The following is a 12,891-nucleotide window of genomic DNA, read 5'->3' on the forward strand; positions in this document are numbered from 1 at the left end:
AAATAATTTTCAATATTTTAGAGCTAAAAAATTATTTAAAATATTTTTTTTTTTATTTTTTTTTTTTTTACAAAAAATTACTTTTTTTGAAAAATATTATTTTTTTTTAATTTAAAAATAATTATTTAATTAATTTTTTAATTAAGAAAAATTTAATTTCAAGGTTTTTTTTTTAATTTTTCCGTAGAGATGAATTTTAGAACATTTTTTAAAGCAAAGCGAATAATTTTCTAAAAAAAGGGTAAGAAGAAAATTTCATAAAGAAAACAAGTTTTTTTTTGTATTTTTACGCATATATATTTATTTTTCACAAAATTTTCCATTTTTCTTCGGTCATAAGTGACTTGCATAAAAAAAGCATTTTCACACCACTTAGTTATGATTTTTTTATTTTTTTCTTAGCATGAGAAGACTTTTTTTTTGTAACATTTAAATCAGATTTACGCATAGTAACAACAACTTCTTGAGCATGTTTTGTTCTTTTTGTTAACAATTTTTCACTATAAATCAAACATAATATAAATATATTTCAAGTAATTTTTTTTTTCAAACAAAAGACAAAAAGAATGGACACACATTTTTTTTTTGTATAATTAAAAAATAAAAACAAGAATTTCGGTCAAATAAAACATTTTCGAACTTTTTTTTTGTCTTAAATCTAAGTGTTAGTTTTTTCATTCATTCAATCCACAAAACAATTATTTTTTTTATTATATTATTATGAGTTTAGTCGCATAATTTTTTGTTTTTGTTTTGGTTGTTATGTTATATCATAAGTTTTTCTCGCTTCTTTCCATTTTTTAACTACTTTATAAAATAAAATTTAATATTTTTTTGCATTGAGTTGTGCTGGATCGGCGATTTTTTTGTTTGTTTATTTTCCCCATGGTTGACTTCCGCCCTGAAAAAAATATTTAAAAAAAAATTAATTAATTATTTTTGAATTTTTAAATAAATTTTAAAAATTTTTGAAGAAAAATTTATTTGAAAAAAAATTTATCTAAAAATTATAAAAAAATTTATTTTATAATTTTTGAAAATTTTAAAAATTATTAAAAATGCAAATAATTTCAATTTAATTTAAAAAAAAAATTCCTTAAAAAATATTTTTAATTTTTTATTTATTTCAAAATATTAAAAATTATATTTTTTAAATTTTCTATCTCAAAAAAAAAATATTTTTAAATAGGTAAAAAAAAGCGAAAAAAAAATTAAATAATTAAAAAATATTAAGTATAAAAAAATTAAATTAAATTAAATAAAAAAATAATTTTTTGTTAAATAATTATTTTTTTTTTGCTCAAAAATTTTTTTAAAATTTAATATTTTAGAATTTTTAGACTTATTTTATTTCTTTTTATTTTTCAATCAATTTTTTCTTAAAATTTTTGAAAATTTATTTTTAAAATTTTAATATAATTTTCGAAGAATTTTCAAATAAATAAAGAAAAATTTCATACCTTAATTGGAGGCTGTGGATGATCTCCGCCCGAGTTGTTCGTATTGCCTGCTCCCGCATTCGTGCCTGCGCCCATCCAATTCATAAATCCGCCTCCATTCGAATTTTGTGCGGGATTTGGTCCCGGAGGTCCCGAATTATTGCTGAAACTCTGATCCGGCGTATTTTGCATGTTGCCTCCGCCAATGAGTCCCCATTGATTGAGTGCCGCCGCAACAATTGCCGGATTCAATGGAAGCGCATTGAGATTCAATCCGAGCGGATTATTCATATTTTGTCCCTGATTGCTGTTATTCGGGCCTTGCGGACCAATTCCGAGCGCCTGCAAATTCGGCATATCCAAATTATTGCGATTATTTTGATTGCTCCATCCGTTCCCCTTGCTTCCCTGCCCGCCATTATTCCCATATCCGCCTTGATCGCCGCCATAACTATTCATGCGATCGTACCCTTGATGATTCATCCCCCCGCTACTTGGACCTTGATTCGCTTGATTTCCTCTCGGACCTCTTCCGCCATCACGCATATTGCCCATATGACCTCCGCCGGGCATATTTCCGCCGCCATTCATGTTATTTGGTTGCTGATTGCGATTGCTCTCGTTCTTGGGCGCCGCATTCGAAACGTGCACCGAAACGCCCTTGATGATGTGATCTTCGCCGCACAAACTTTGCGCAACTTCCGGATCCAAAAATGTCACAAAACTAAATGCACGGAAGGGGCGCGGGATAAAAACGTCCGTTACTTCGCCAAATTTGCTGAAATATTCCTTCAAGTCGTCGGCAGTCAAGTCTTCGGTGCATCGACCGACGAAAACTTTGCATGGCACTTGTTGGATCATGCCCTCTTTCGAGTTGGGGATCTTTACTTCGCACCAACGACCTTCGATCATGTGACGTTGCGCGAGAACGCGAATTTGGGCTTCGTGCGAGGCGAAACGAATGAAGCCGAAACCCTTGGATTGCCCGGATTTTGTATCTTTTTTCACTTGAGCCATCAAGACTTCGCCGAAAGACTCGAAATATTCGCGTAACGATTGTTCCGTTGTTTTCCATGGGAGCCCGAGAACAATCAAGTCTGTGCATTTGAGCTTCGTTTCCATGCGCTTTGTCTTGGCGGTTGTATTTTCCAAACTGTCGTCACTTTTTCTCTTGTTTTCTAAAAAAATTAAGAAAATAAATTATTTTTTTTATAAAATCAGTTAAATTTATTTTTTTTTAATGTTTTATTTGAAATTTTTGTTCAAAAATATTTTTAAAAAAATTAAAAAAAAAATAAAATAAAAATTTTGTTTCAAAATATGAATTTGAAAATATTTAATTTAATTTTTTTTTTCAAAATTTGAATTTTTAAATTTTGTAAGAATATTTAATTAATTTTTGTTTTCTTTAGGAATTTTTTTTTAATTTTTTTTAAATTTAAATATTTTTTTCAAAAAAAAAAAATTTTCAAAATATTTTTTTTATTTAGGAATTGATTTTCATTTTTAATTTCAAAAAAATTATTTAATTATTATTATTTTTAGTTTTCAAAAAAATTATTTAATTTTTTTTTTTTTTTGAAATATTAAATTTTAAAAGAATTTTGAAGAATTTTAAAAATTTCAAATATTTATATTTTTTTAATTAAAATTTTATAGAATTTTTTTCTAATTTCTTTTATATTTAGATTTTATTTTTTTTTTGTTTGTGAAATTAATTTAATTAATTAATTTTATTTTACTTTTTAATAAATTAATTAAATTTTTTAAAAATTTTCTGAGTGTTTTTTTCGAATTTTTGTATTATTTTTTTTTATTGTAATTTTCTTTAAATTTTTCAAATTTTCATTATTTTTTTTACAAAATTTATTAAATTTTTATTTTAATTTTTTTAATAAATGTATGTTTAATTATGACTTTTCGATTTTTAAATTTTATTTTGCATTAATTTTTATTTATTTTTCTGCTTTTTAATTTTTTATTAAATAAATGTCTTATTTTTTTTTTTGCAAAATTTCTATTTTATTTTGAAATTTAATTTCAATTTTTATAAATAATGTAATTCAAATTTTTTTTTTTTTTTTTTTTTATTTAAAATTAATTTTATTTTTTTTTTTTTTTTTTTGAAATAATAAATTTTTTAACTTTAAAAATAAATATTAAAATTAAAAAAATTAAAAAAAAATCTTTTTTAATTAAAATAATTTTTTTTCGCTAAATCTATGAAAAAAATAAAATATTCTTTATTCTCAAAAATAAACAAAAAAAATCTTACCTTTCGGAAACACCGCAATAAAAACAGTACTCGTAGTTGTCCATCCTTCACTCGTTGGCGGATGCAATCTCCCCTCACTCAATCGCACGCCACGAATTGCCTTATTTTCGGGATTGCGATATTTCAGTCCCGTCGCTCCCGGATATTGTCCCTGCAACGTCGACAACAACAGCGTTCCGTCGTCTTCGCATGGCAACTCTATGGGTTCATCGCCTTCGTCTTCAGCCACGGGCACGTATTCGACAGAGCTCATTTTTCAGCTGCACAAAAAATTTAATTTATTGATTAAAAAACACGTAACACTTTTTTTTGGAAGAAACTCAGGAAAAAAAATGAAAAATTAAAAAAAGGCAGGGCACGTTCATTCCTTCTTCCAGCTCAAGCTCAGGCACGCGAATTCTCCTTTCAAGCAATTTTTAAAAAATGAAAGCCATCCAAACCAAAAAAAAATTTTTTATTGAAATTTTTTTCTTTTTCTGAAGAAAATCCAGAAAAAAATAAAAATTCGACTTTTTTAGGCAAAAATGTCAAGCCGGGTGTGAAATGCAGTATTTTTAACTAAATCAACATAAAATAAGCAGGTCAAGATGGAGGCCCCGTTTCGTTAGTTTTTGAAAACTTCGCTCGGTTAGTCAATATTTTTGTGTAAAAAAATAAAAAAATGCACACGAAAAAATGATTAGATGCCGATTTTTAAATGAAATGAGAAAAAAAAAACGAAAAACACTTGCATTCAATTTTTTTTTTGATGTACCTGATTTTTTCACTCGCTCAAATTTGTGTTTTTCTTGGATTATTTTTTTTTTCGTTCGGAAATTCAGTCAGACAATTCAGGCAGATAGTTGATGGTTCAGGCGTCCTCTTCCACAAAAAAAGAATCAAAAATAAATAGGTTCCAAGCACTCGCTCAATCGTCCCCCCAACGAAAAGAAGAAAAAAATTGTTCCAACACAAGAGTTAAAATAAAAAAATAACTTTTTTTCTTTTGTAGGAAGAGAGATTTTTTTCAGTCACACAATTTCGATCGCAAAATTTTCACAATTTCTCAGCGTCATTCGCATTCACGCGATAACTAATAACTCAAATGGATATTTACAGCGTGCACTTTTCGATTTTTCATTAGTTTTGGGACGTTTTCACGCGTAATTTACGAGAAAAATGCTAAAAAAACGAACGAGCACACATTGAGCTCACTCTCAAGACTGAAAATTTGCTAATTCAATGACATTTCGGAGGCTCGTGACATTTTGGAGGCTCGTGACGTGCCCCTTATGACATCTCCGTCACTGTGACACCCGCGATTCGTTAAAAAATGGGCGATTTACACGAAATTGTCTCGAAAAATGTCATTAAAAACCTGCAAAATGTAAATTTGGCATTGGAAAACAGCAAAATCGAGTCGAAAGTCCTCACATCGACCTTCACGGAGAAACTTGAGAAGCTGCGAAACTTTGTGAACGACGAAAATCCCGACAAAAGTAAAAATTCTTCGCAGTTTTCGCCGTCATTTGATGTTTCCGACACAAAAACCTACTCGCGAAAGGAGATAAATGAGGCTTTTTCACGCATCCGAGCACTTCCGAAGGAGTTTCAGCCCCCAAAAAAGCATGTAGAGAAGAAAACATCCACGACGAAGATTGGAAACTTTCGAGGAAATCTCACAAGAGCTGGTTCACTGCAAAATCTGAACTCGGAAAGTCGTTCGAGTCCCGCAAGTCGCACAAATTCTCTTTCTGACATCTCAACGGAGGGCAAACCCGTTGTCAAAGTTGAAGAATTGCTCGAAAAAATTCAAGAAAATAAGAAAATTCTCGCAAATATCACAGCAGGTTCCTTAAAATATCCAAAAATGACGGAGAATTTCGGCGAAGAAAGGTTTCGGTTGGCGAAGGAGTTTCGAAAGGCATTGCAAGAAGTCACGGAGATGATTCAAACGTTGGAGCAAAATTGTAAAAATATTGAGAAGAAGGATACGGAACTCGTGTTGGATGATGAGCTGAATGAATTACTTGAGAATTTTACGAAAACGATAAAAGATTACAACTTTTTGCAGAAAAATTCGACAATTGAGCTGAAAATGAATGTGAATGACATGGAGTTGGAGTTTCCTTATTCGATGCTTTTGGATGAATTAAAAGGGTTTCTTGTTAAATATTATTATTGAAGATTTTTTGTCAACAATCAAATTTAATTTAAATAAATATAAATTTGCAAAAAAAAATAATAATTTTTATTAAATATTTCTTAAAATTATTTTTTTTTTAAATTAAAAATTATTTTTTTTTTTAAAAATTTTTTTTTTAAATTTTTTTCAATTAAATTAATTAATTAATTTTTTTAATTAAAAAAATTTTGCAAAATTTTGGTTCAATTCTTTTTTTATTTAAAAAAAATATAATTTTTTTCTTCTAAAATTTTTTCACAAAACGATTTTTTTATTTTTAAAAAAAAAATAATAAAAAAATAATTTTTTGAATTTGCTTCAAAAAAAATTTTTTTCCATGAGCTTTTACTCAAAATCAATAGAAAATGTCAAATTAAAAATAAATTAAGAGTTTTATCCATTTTGATTTGGATTTTACAAAAATTATTTTCAATAAAAAATTTAGTATGTCTTTGAGTATGCGGTTAAGCCTCCAGTCTATACTTTTTTAGTCAAATTGAGGTAAAAATTTTAATTTTATGAAATTTTCTCTAAAACGAACAAAACTTATAAATTTGCTTGAAAATGACTCAATTTAACTAATTTTAATGAAAAATTCACCAAAAAACATTAAATATCCTCAAAAAAATGATTGAAATGTTTAATTGTAAATTTTTTCTGAAAATAAAAAATATTTATTAAATTTGCTTGAAAAAATTTTTTTTCCATGAGTTTTTACTCAAAGTTAATAGAAAGTGTCATTTTTTAAATAAATGAACTGTTGTACTATTTTGAATTCGAATTTTGCAAAAAAAATTGTTTAACAAAAAAAAACCAGTATGGCTATGAGTATGAGGTTAAGCCTCAAATCTACACTTTTTGGAGTCAAATTGAGGTAAAAGTTAAAAACGTTTAAAATCTTAACCAAATTTTGTTAACAATATTAATTTTAAGTCATTTGTTACTAAATTGGTAGGTTTCATCCATTTTGGCTCGAAAATTAATAAAATTTTAATTTTTTCTCATTTTTGCCAAAAAATATGCCTTGATATTAATATGACATTTTACTGCATTTTTTTTGCTTAAAATTTTTTGTTATGGATTTTTAATCGAATTTTTTTTGAATTTTCTTTTGAATTTTTAGGTAAAATAAAAAAAAAATTTTTAAAATAATTTTTATTTTTTTTTTCAAAAAAAGTAATTTTGAAGAAGAGCTCAAAAAATATTTTTTTTTATCTTAAAATAATTTTAAAGAAAAAATCTAAAATATTTTAAATTTATTTTTTATTTTATTTTTAAACTTTTGAAATATTTTTTTTTATTTTACGTCGTTTTTTGTTTCTTCGAATCAGGTTCGTCGTCATCTTCCGCATCTGCCTTAAAAATGGGCTTCGGTTGCGTTTTCTGATACGCCGGCGCAATCCAATACGGATTTTCTTCCGCTTCTTTTGCAAATTTCAGGATTGCTTCTCTCGGATCTTGATCGTCTTCAACTCTCTTACTCAAACCCAAATTCCGAATGACATAACTCGACAACGTGCCTCCTCCTTCAAGCACTCTTCCGCCTTGCCCACTCGTAATCGGCAAATCTGGTCGTTTACTCTTAACGGGATCTTGTCGATCTTTCTCGAGTTTTCTTCGGTGACTTCTTGCGCGATCTTGACGAAACATTGGCAACGCATGCGGCGTGATAATTTGCACTGTTCCAACCATTTCCGACTCTTTTTTCTTCCGATAAATACGATTAACGCAAAGTTTAGCGCCACGAAAGCTTCGATTTTCGTCATAAAAACCTTTGATGATCCCATTTCCGCATCCAACGAAAATTTGGTTCAGTTTTGGATGCCAAAGGGTTTTCACGATGTGCGAATCTGTGACGGGAATGACGTTGACGAGTTCGAAAGTTTTTGTGTCGAAGAAGGAAATGTTGGAGGTTTTCTTTCCTTTGAGCAAAGCTTCGCCTGTGACGAGCATCGAGTCGTTCGGAGAGAAACAACAGTTGGTTGTGTCGTATCTCGCGGGTAAATTTTCGAAAACGTGCATTGGAGTCTTCAGGTTTCGCATATCCCAAAGTTTCATGGTGTCGTCGACGGAACGAGAGGCGAGTTGAGTGCCGACGTAAGAGAAAACGACGGAAGAAATTTCATTTCCTTTTTGATGGGCGTCTCTTATGCAATGTGTCGTGTTCACAAACATCTTTCGCGTATCCCACATTTGTATGGAGCCATCGAGACATCCTGCGCAGATCAACGTTCCATCTCTGAAAATGAAAAAAAAATTAATTAAATTGACGAATTTTGTTAAAAAAATTTTTTAAATATTTTATTAAAAAATAAATAATAAAAATTAAATTAATTATATTAATAAAATTTTGAAATATTTATTAAATTAAGGAAATTTAAAAAAATATTTGAAAAAATTATAAAATTTTATTTATAAAAATTAGGTATTCAAAAAAATTTTATAAAAAAATATAAAAAAAATTATAAAAAAATTTAATATAATATTTAAAAAAATGAACAAAATATTTTTGACAAAAAATAAAAATATTAATTTTAATTATTTTTTAAATTCAAGGATCTAAAAAAATTAATTTTACCAATTATAAAATTTTATTAAAATTTTTATTAAATTTTTAATGATAAAAAATTTAAAAAAGTTAAAATAATTTTTTTTTAATTAAAAAAAAATAATTCTTTAAATTTTCTAATGCAAAATTTAAAAAACTTGAAAATGAAATAAATAATTAAAAATAAAGCTAATTATCAAAAATTTAATAAATTTTAAATTATTTAATAATTTTAAGGAGATTTAAAAAAAAAAAAAATAATTCAAAAAATTATGTAAAAAAATTTTTAAAAAATTTATAAAAAAATTTAAAAATTTTAAAAATTTGATATATAATAATAAAAAAAATATTTTTGATAAAAAAAAATTAAATATTTTTTTTATTTTTTAAAGATTTAAAAAAATTAATTCTGTCAATTTTCTTATAAAAATTTTTCAAAAATAAATAAAAAAAAAAATAATAAAATAAAGAAAAAAATATAAATTAAATTAAAAAAAAATAATTTTTTAAACTTAAGCTTCAGATAAAAGTCAAAAGATTTTTGATAATTTTTTTTAAGTTTAAATTTAAGTCTTGTTAATATAATTTTAAGTTAAAAATTTTCAAAGTTCTGATTTAAAAAAAAATTAAAAAATATTTTTTTTTATAAAACATGTTAAAAAAATTTCATATCAACATACCTATTATACGTACACGACGTCGGCGATGTCTTCAACCCGCCTTGCGCTCTCGTTTTTATCACACTTTTATGTTCGTGCTTCTTGAAAACCTCCCAAATTCTCAGTGTCGAATCCTGAGAACTTGTTAAAAACTCTTGTCTTCGTATCGGATGCCATCCTCCCGCCGTCAAACCCGCAATATGTCCCTTTGTTCGCGCCATATCCGTAATATACATGTCTCCCTTCACACATTCCATCTTCTCAAACCCATCGCGATCGAGTAACTTGGCTTGACAACTTCCCGAAATGACGAGAATCAATTCGCCCGTCAAGGAAAAGCTCAAATCACGAATTGGATGATTCTCAAAAGGTTGCAATTTGCGAAAACTCCTCATGGATTTGTCCATTCCCGCGAAATCCCAAAAGTTTAAGTCGTAATCGATGGATCCGGATGCCAAACGACCTCCAGCTGCATCGCCATCCAAAGCGATAACAGCTTTTGTGCCGTGATTCATGACAACTTCGTGCGAAGAAGGGATTTGGGCGAACAGGGAGTCGTCTTCGTCGTCAGAACTGACGTCAGAATCCTCATCTTCGTCGTCGGATTCGTCTTTTTTGGGTTTTTCTTTCGTTTTTGTACTTGAAGTTGCAGCTAAAGTCGGCAAAGGTCCAATTATTTCCTCTTCTTCGTCGTCATTTTCTTCATTTTCGGGATTTTCTTCTTCATTTTTCGTTGGAGCACTTCGAGGAGCATTTTTTCTCGCTGTTTGAAGCATCTCTTCAATGTCGAAATTTTTTGCTTTTTTTCCAAAACCTGAAAATCCGATTGCTTTTTCGATTTGTTTTGAGTCCAAGTCATCTTTTATGTCGTCGATTGCTTTGCTGAACTTGCCAAATCCTGAAAAAATACGATTTTAGGCGAAAATTTAAGGAAAACGTTTAAAAATTAAACAAACCTGAAGTTGTTGGTTCTTCTGTTTTCTTTTCAGCTTCTTTGTCTGCAGGATCTGAACCTCCCGGAAGTCGAAATTTGCCGAAACTTATTTTAGGTTTATTCATTTTGATGGTTTTTGGGGATTTTTTGTTAATTTTTCGGCATCTCGGGTGAAAAAATGTAAACAAATTGAGAATTGTCAAATTTTTAAGTCAGTAGCGTCGGTTTTTTTTGATGAAAAATGGGAGCAAAAAGGATGTTACAAATTTATTTTGTATCAAAATATTTATTTTGATTTATTTTTTAAATTTTTTTTTATTTTTTGAATAAAAATTTAAATAAAAATATATTAAAAAAATAATTTTAATTAAAAATATTGTTAATTTATTCGAAAGTTTATCAAAATAAAAAAAAAATAAAATTTTAATTTAAAAAAAATGCAAAATTGATTTTAATTCTAATTTAATTTTAATTCTAAATTATTTAGTTTAAAATTATTAAATTTGTAAAAAAAAATATTTTTCAAAAATTTTATTTTTTTTTAATTTCAATATTTTATATGAAAGAAAAATTAAAAATAATTATCAAAAAAATTGATAAAAAATTATTTTTTTTTAAATTCAAAATTTAATAAAACAAAATATTTTAATAATTTTGTAAGAAATTGAAAAAAATATATTTTTAAATAAAAATAAAAATTAATTAATTAGATCAGATTGAATTCTAAAAAAAATTTTATTAAAAATTAAAAAAGAATTTCAAATTAAAATTTAATTTAATTAAATTTAAAATTTAATAAAAAAAAAACTTTATGTAAAAACCTTATTTAATTAAATGTAATTTAATTTTATTTAAAAAAAATATTTTTTCAAATTTTTATTTATTTTTAAAATTTAAAAAAAAATATTATTTCTTTAAAAATTCAAAATAATTTAAAATTAATTTTTTTTATAACTCAAATTTAATAATTTTTTTTTTAGAACATTAAAAATTTTCAAACGAAACAGGAAACAAAAAACATTCAATCAAATTTGTAACAACCTAAATAAATGAAAAGCCCGGGTTCAGCAGAAAAACAGTTTATTTACTAAAAGAAATCTTAAAAATTATCCAAAATCATCCTTAAAAATCGGTAAGTTTATGCTGTCCATTTGAGACAACGCGTGTCTTGATGCGTTTTGAGACACCGAACGCTGCAATATCGCATGCCGCACGAGCAACAAGTATACGGACTCGGAAATCCACAAACGGCACAAAAATGACGACTCGGAAACTTCGACTCAGGCGCTTGAGCACTCCAATAACACTCATCTTCAGGTCTTGCCGCTTTGTCTTCCTCGAGGAGCTGCACGAAATTCTTGCGATACTTATTTTTGTAGTAATCCGGACCTTTTACCTTCTTTGCTTTGCGTGTGCGAGACGTACTTGCGCTGCTGCCATCCGTGGTATCTTGAAATTTCGGGACTTTTTTCGACATTACGAGATCCGCATGAGGATCATCATGGAAATTATCTTGCTCCAAGGCTTCGAGAGCTTTTCTCGCACGACGTTTACGCGTCGCTTCATCTAAAACGCGTTTTTTGTCGGCGTCGCGCAAACGATTCGATTCACGGGATGTCATTTTTAGGGATTTTTTTTTTAAATTTAACTTAAAATTAATGAAATTTTAATTTTTTTCGGCTTTAGGTTCCTTTTTCGTGTAGCGGGAAGGAAATTTGATCCATCAAGTCATCAACTTTCGCTTGCAGAAGCTCTACGATATCGGATGAGATAAAAACGTGACGTTCATCCAAGTCTTGAATAATAAATTTGCGTCCCAGAGCGAGTGTTTCATCAAGGTGCAACAAAAATTGTTTCATAGCCGGGTCACTGCAACGAAAAAAAAAAGAAATGTCAAAACGTAAATTAACCTCAGACGACAAAAAATCCCTCCTTTTGGACTTTTTTCACGAAAAATGCGAAGTTTTCCAACTGAAAGAGCTCGAAAAAGTCGCTCCTCGTACGACGGGCATCGCTTCGCAAGGCATCAAAGACATTCTTCAAAAGTTACTTGACGACGGGCTTGTCGATACAGCAAAAATCGGCTCCTCCGTGTTCTATTGGTCTTACCCGAACAAGTCAAAAACCGAAAAAATCACAAAATTGCAAGAACTTCAAAAGCAACTCACATCATTGGAAGCTCAAGTTGCAAAATTACAGCAAGAACAGTCCCTTCGTGAAGCTGAAATCGCCAAAGAAGCCGACGAAAATGCAGAAATTCACGAAATCGAACAAAAAAACGCCGAGTTAAAAGAAAAATATCAAAAATTACTCGACGAATTGGGACCGGATGATCCAAACGACAAGCCCGAAACATGGATAAAGATGAAAAAGGATGCGAAAAATATTTATGACGCCGCAAATCGATGGACCGACAATGTTTTTGCCATTAAATCTTGGTGCAAGAAGAAATTTAATTGCGAAGATGCGATAATCGACAAACAATTTCGCATTCCGCAGGATTTTGATTATCTCGAATGAGAGCTTACCATTCCACGAGAACGCCTTTTAGCACGTTTACCATAATTTACATCAGAAAACTCTTGGAAAAATGTATTTTGTGAGGAATTTTCAATAAAATGTGAAAAAACTGTGGCTTGTTGTTTTGATTTGCACGAAGACAGTGACGTAGAAAAATTTTAGGGGCAAATTTTGACATTTCATTGCGGTTTCATACCGCATTTTTTTCTTCGAAATGTGGTAAAAATTAAAAATAAGCTTTTTTCAGGTTTTTTCTAATAACATTTATTTATTTCTAATAATATTTTATTTATAATAATAATTTCTTATCAACTAATTAGTACACGATAATTTTTACTTTTTTTTTTGTAAA

The 12,891-nt window shown here is 28.2% G+C and overlaps 4 protein-coding genes across 5 annotated transcripts; 1 reads left to right on the top strand and 3 right to left on the bottom strand.

The window, feature by feature from the left end:
- Positions 1-527: 527 nt before the first annotated feature.
- LOC134836783 (TAR DNA-binding protein 43-like) lies at positions 528-4,908 on the bottom strand. 2 transcript variants are annotated; one of them, XM_063852001.1, is made up of 4 exons: positions 4,811-4,908; positions 3,715-3,974; positions 1,461-2,617; positions 528-901 (listed from the first exon to the last, which is right to left on the bottom strand). In XM_063852001.1, the coding sequence occupies exons 2-4, from the start codon at positions 3,965-3,967 to the stop codon at positions 875-877; spliced, it is 1,437 nt and encodes a 478-aa protein (XP_063708071.1). In that variant the 5' UTR covers positions 3,968-3,974; positions 4,811-4,908; the 3' UTR covers positions 528-874. The 2 variants fall into 2 exon arrangements, with proteins under 2 accessions (XP_063708071.1, XP_063708070.1); XM_063852000.1 differs by having other exon boundaries at positions 4,469-4,898.
- Positions 4,909-7,175: 2,267 nt separating this feature from the next.
- LOC134837029 (gastrulation defective protein 1 homolog) lies at positions 7,176-10,174 on the bottom strand. The gene is made up of 3 exons (XM_063852338.1): positions 10,042-10,174; positions 9,107-9,983; positions 7,176-8,117 (listed from the first exon to the last, which is right to left on the bottom strand). Exons 1-3 carry the CDS (start codon positions 10,142-10,144, stop codon positions 7,181-7,183), a joined length of 1,917 nt encoding a protein of 638 aa, XP_063708408.1. The 5' UTR covers positions 10,145-10,174; the 3' UTR covers positions 7,176-7,180.
- An 897-nt stretch (positions 10,175-11,071) lies between these two features.
- Positions 11,072-12,645, top strand: LOC134833041 (meiotic nuclear division protein 1 homolog). The gene is made up of 2 exons (XM_063847200.1): positions 11,072-11,151; positions 11,706-12,645. Exon 2 carries the CDS (start codon positions 11,910-11,912, stop codon positions 12,537-12,539), a length of 630 nt encoding a protein of 209 aa, XP_063703270.1. The 5' UTR covers positions 11,072-11,151; positions 11,706-11,909; the 3' UTR covers positions 12,540-12,645.
- LOC134833048 (zinc finger HIT domain-containing protein 1) lies at positions 11,083-11,777 on the bottom strand. Its single transcript, XM_063847214.1, has one exon. The coding sequence runs from the start codon at positions 11,638-11,640 to the stop codon at positions 11,158-11,160; it is 483 nt and encodes a 160-aa protein (XP_063703284.1). The 5' UTR covers positions 11,641-11,777; the 3' UTR covers positions 11,083-11,157.
- Positions 12,646-12,891: the final 246 nt, after the last annotated feature.

The sequence above is a fragment of the Culicoides brevitarsis genome, chromosome 1 (assembly GCF_036172545.1).
Source record: "Culicoides brevitarsis isolate CSIRO-B50_1 chromosome 1, AGI_CSIRO_Cbre_v1, whole genome shotgun sequence".
NCBI classification, from domain to species: domain Eukaryota; kingdom Metazoa; phylum Arthropoda; class Insecta; order Diptera; family Ceratopogonidae; genus Culicoides; species Culicoides brevitarsis.

Excerpts from the sequence above, each read along its gene's own strand:
- LOC134837029 (XM_063852338.1), bottom strand. The coding sequence starts at position 10,144 with ATGAATAAACCTAAAATAAGTTTCGGCAAATTTCGACTTCCGGGAGGT. Across the intron at positions 9,984-10,041 it reads AGAAGAACCAACAACTTCAG|GATTTGGCAAGTTCAGCAAA; the intron begins GTTTGTTTAATT and ends GTATTTTTTCAG. Across the intron at positions 8,118-9,106 it reads ACGTCGTGTACGTATAATAG|AGATGGAACGTTGATCTGCG; the intron begins GTATGTTGATAT and ends TTTCATTTTCAG.
- LOC134833041 (XM_063847200.1), top strand. The coding sequence starts at position 11,910 with ATGTCAAAACGTAAATTAACCTCAGACGACAAAAAATCCCTCCTTTTG.
- LOC134833048 (XM_063847214.1), bottom strand. The coding sequence starts at position 11,640 with ATGACATCCCGTGAATCGAATCGTTTGCGCGACGCCGACAAAAAACGC.
- LOC134836783 (XM_063852001.1), bottom strand. The coding sequence starts at position 3,967 with ATGAGCTCTGTCGAATACGTGCCCGTGGCTGAAGACGAAGGCGATGAA. Across the intron at positions 2,618-3,714 it reads TATTGCGGTGTTTCCGAAAG|AAAACAAGAGAAAAAGTGAC; the intron begins GTAAGATTTTTT and ends TAATTTTTTTAG. Across the intron at positions 902-1,460 it reads ATCCACAGCCTCCAATTAAG|GGCGGAAGTCAACCATGGGG; the intron begins GTATGAAATTTT and ends TATTTTTTTCAG.